The sequence below is a fragment of the Limulus polyphemus genome, unplaced genomic scaffold (genome assembly GCF_000517525.1).
Source record: "Limulus polyphemus unplaced genomic scaffold, Limulus_polyphemus-2.1.2 Scaffold2472, whole genome shotgun sequence".
Classification (NCBI taxonomy): Eukaryota; Metazoa; Arthropoda; class Merostomata; order Xiphosura; family Limulidae; genus Limulus; species Limulus polyphemus.
The window spans coordinates 164,682-169,260 of NW_013668082.1; the positions used below are offsets into that span (position 1 = coordinate 164,682).

Here is a 4,579-nt window from a genome sequence, read left to right on the forward strand (position 1 = left end):
CTGTATAAAAAGTCATGAAATCAAACTATCATCGTAAACTGTCAAATGAGACCAAACTTGGATAGGAGCAAGTGTTGTAACATCATTCTTTTGTTGGGCAGGTTCTTTTAATTATTTGGTGAAAACAATGAGAAGTCCATTCCATTTAACAAATTAATGTATTTCTTTCTTAACCTACAGGCTACTATCACTTGTACACAGTTGTACTTGTAGGCCTAAGTGAACAAATAACACTGATCCAAATACTTCACTGAATGACTGGCACTTTAACTAAAAATGTTGGGTTTCACTGATTTTTAAACAGTGCAAATAACCAAAATTTACACACCTTTGGATTCCACAGTCATAAATTAGTAGATTTACACTACAATTTCATTTAAGTATTTAACAATTAATAATTGTACCTGTAAATTGACCTTTTGCACCACACAACCATCTCATTGAAACAATGTTATCAAAATGTCAGTGATTAACATAAAATTATTTCCTTACCTGATAACCTGAGACACTGCATGAAACCCATGACAAGGCAACATAAAATGTAGTAATATTGAAAACCCATAAGCAGGAATTCATATTATGTTGTTAAAGAAATGAAAATTGTCTACAACCTAATGTTAAAAAATGAAGTACAAACTTACATACGCACCTATGAAAGTAAAGGAGATGTTGGATTTTCATTGGTTTTAAAGTAAATTAAACTATGATATGATGTAAAGCAGACTGTTGCCAACCAACATACCATGTGTTTACAATTTCAATTCATCATTTTTGGAGATGCTGTCAGTGGTATATATCGGTTAATGCATTATGTAATACGGACTACAGAGTTTATTGTATGACTTTCTTTCAAAAAATTCAATGACTAAAAAAAATATTTATTAATGGGTTTAAAATTTTGTTTGTGCATTTTCAAAAAGAAAATGCTTCTAGAAACCCACTCAGATCAATGCAGTGTATGAAGAGAGCTATCATTTGATGTATCACTGGCCCTTACTGGTTTAGCAACATCTCGCTGACACTATGTTTTTGGTTCCAACATTTGCTCACTAGTTGCCACCTTATAACAGTGGAAAGATTTAGGAATCATCACAATTTTATTATAGCCAATTTACTACTAGTGGTAGTACAGCTGCCTTGAAATAAACTGTACAAATGCAGCGTATAATAGTACTGTAGACTTTTTATTTGTTTGTTAACGTACAATAATTTAGTATTTTGTTTATGGGTAATTTATATATATATGCAACTGTAACTTTGCATTCACACACTTCTGTGGCTGGGAACTATAAATCTTTGGGACTCCCTACTAAAAAACTGACTTAATGCTACACTGATCCTTGTATTTATAATGTATCCTTGTTTCCAGAGAATTCATAAAGTATTTTTATCACAAATATTCTAGGATTAATCTTTTTTATAAAGTTACTTGATCTTAATATCATGCATCCTCTAACTAACATCTAAATTGAAATATTGAAAATATAGTTTATAACAATAAATTTCCACAAAATAGTAAAAAATATGTCAGAAGTATTAAGTAATTAATGTTATGCATATTATTATTAAGCAACTTGACTTACCACTACATTCATTCTCAGCAATTTCTAATGTTACTTTAGGCTGTCCAATATTTGAAAAAGTTGCCAAGAATGTTTGAGTCACACCGCCTCCACATTACAACTCAATGATAACAGACTTTTGTACAATGATTACACTTATTCTCCAAATATGCACAAATGGTGATTACAGCTGGACTCTAGATGATGCTGAAGCCCCAGTTATAAGATGCTTTGCAGCTTTTATTACTCAAACTTCATCTAAATCTTAAACATTTCCATAAAATTTTGAGTCTTGTTGTTTTTTCTTTCCAATTAATAAAAGTGCTATATTAAAGATTCTTTTCTTTGAATTCGCTAAAAAACCTAAAATGCATAAATACTTTGTGGTACACCACAGGATATCTTAAATCCTCAAGATATGCATGTCATTCCTTGGTTTTGAGCTCATTATGTTTTAACTGTAATTTTAAAATAATTTAGCTTGGCTACTGTAGTACTGACCTCAAATTTCATGAACATAATTTTATCCAAATTATTTCTATTCATTAACACAAGGCAATGGAACATTAAATTACGTGTTACATGAGTTGCCTCTCACAAAATGTTCAAGTGAAGCTATTACTTACAAATAATGAAATTAAAATATACTTAATGAAAAACTATATGCTGTCAAATATTTTACATATCAGTTATCATTTATATGTTATTAACAGTGATACTGTTAATTAAAGAACAAAGAGATAAAATCTTTCATTTGAGAATTACGAATATGACATAAGACTTAAGTAAATTCTGATCTTAGCTCTTTCTGTATTTCTTTTAAGTTTAACCGAAATTTTTAACTGTGCAATATCGTAATACGAGCCTGAACGTTTTTATACTAAATTATAGTACTAGCGTTTAGTTCAACTAAATTATCATAATCTGTAGAACCTATTAGTAAGCTTCATGTTAAACAATCACAATCTGTTTTTTGGTGATGATTTGACCAATTACAACAGTAGGGATTTAAGAGCACGTGGTGTGGTCAATGAGAAAAGGGTCGAGGTTAACAATAATACTAGTCTAGATATCGAAGAACCACGGTGTGAGGCTAAGGAGCACTATTCGCCATGTTGCTTTCTTGTCGACGTACTTATTCTAAATACGCTCAAACTGACCTTTGTATTTAAAAAAAAACATTCTTGTTTGAGGCAGTGCAACAACGAAACAACTAAAAGCCCGTTTTTGATAGTATTTTCTTTAAACTGTGTAATGCTATAATAAAATTCTTTAAAATTTACTTTACCTGGTCAATATGTTTACTATGCAATCTCGTCCTCCTTTCCAGACGCCATCATCACCTTCTTCCTGGCTAAGTATGGTCTTATTGTGATTGGTAGTTCTTTGGTCCAATGGAACACCCCAGGATATCATGAGTGATGTTGGATTTGGCCTCTCAGAGCGGTAAATTATTATTTAAACTCATTCATTATAGGTGTCGTTACGGCTCAGTATTTGTCACAGTTTAATATTGAGGTTGTTGTTTTGTAAATGGAGAACAGCAATGTAAAAATCATAGATAATTACTAATAAATACTTCAATTTGGAAAATACATTTTATACCTACGTAGCACTAGAATAGATCAAACGACATAAATATAAAAGTGCACAGTAAAACGATATGTCAGATATCATAAATGTTATAAAGAAAATTAGTAAGAGAACTTTCAAACATTTTTTAAATTGATTGGCACATAAGAACTCACTGCAAATTTCCATATATCCTTTATTCTGTCACTATTAAAAATGTGGGTTCTGATAATGTTGACTTTAATAATTAGATTGGAAAATAACAAGGCGCAAATAATTTTATCAGTTGTAGTAATTTCGTACCTCGTGTGGCCCGGCATGGCCAGGTGGTTAGGGTGCTCAGGTCGCAGGTTCGAATTCCCGTCCCACCAAACATACTCGCCCTTTCAGCCGTGGGGCGTTATTATGGAACAGTCAATCTCACTATTTGTTGGTGAAAGAGTAGCCCAAGGATTGGCGATGAATGGTGGTAACTAGCTGCCTTCCCTCTAGTCTTACACTGCTAAATTAGGGACGGCTAGTGCAGATAGCCCTAATGTAGCTTTGCGCGAAATAAAATTAAAAAAAAACAACAAATAATCGTACCTCGTTTATTATGTCTTAATAAACTTTTGTCTTGTTTTTTCATTTTAAGTGATACAAAGTTAAACCTACATTAAATAAAGTTAGTCTGAAATAATGCTCTGCTTCATGCACATATATTACACTGTTTTAGAGAATAGAGTGTGTAACTTCACTATTTATAAATTTGTTTGTTTTATTCTAGTATGTGAAATATTTTTGATGAAGGGTTTATTGTTAGTTTGTATTGAAATCAATATGACACTTCTACAGTGCTTCGATATAGCCCACATTACACAACTTAAAATACTTAATTGCTCAAATATATTTCACTGTACAACTTCACCAACATTTCTCTTTGTGAATTAATAAATACTAATTTATACGCACAAAAAATGCTCGCGCAGTTATAGCTACCTGTTTGAATTAAACTCAGTCAAATACGGCAAATGGGAATTGATGTCACAATATAAAATGTTTCCATTTTTTTTATATTAAGGGAAATTGTTTATTTTATATATCTATGTATTTGTATTGCAAAACTACTGTTTCATCTTCTCACTCAATCGCCCCCCAAAATAAACACAACAAATATTTTAAACTTCTAGTGTATGCTATTTTGCACCAGATTTTGACCCAACCACTAGAGGGTTAACTCTCATTTGACCTATTGCATAGTAATTTCGCCAACCCAAATTGATATATCGAATGCCACTTATGTATTGAATCAGTACGCCGTGACGGTTGTTTGTCATTTATGTTTGAATCAGTTATTTAGAGAATTGAAAACCACTACATTCCCAAACTTTTAGTGGAATTTAAGAGCGACCGATATATGTATAAGCAGCTATAATATCAAATTTAATAATTAAATTGGAATAATT

At 31.5% G+C, this 4,579-nt stretch overlaps 1 protein-coding gene across 4 annotated transcripts in view; it reads right to left on the reverse strand.

Annotated features, from left to right (window-relative positions):
- LOC106467058 (zinc finger protein 878-like) overlaps positions 1–3,014 on the reverse strand; it is a 57,744-nt gene extending 54,730 nt beyond the window's left edge. For 2 of the 4 annotated variants that reach the window (XM_022395162.1, XM_022395161.1), the window contains exon 1: positions 2,851–3,014. In XM_022395162.1, coding sequence (XP_022250870.1) covers positions 2,851–2,978 — 128 coding nt within the window. In that variant the 5' untranslated portion in view covers positions 2,979–3,014. Of the gene's footprint in view, positions 1–1,583; positions 1,676–2,850 lie in introns of those variants that run through there. The other 2 variants (XM_013927373.2, XM_022395164.1) reach the window with 2 other exon arrangements.
- Positions 3,015–4,579: the final 1,565 nt, after the last annotated feature.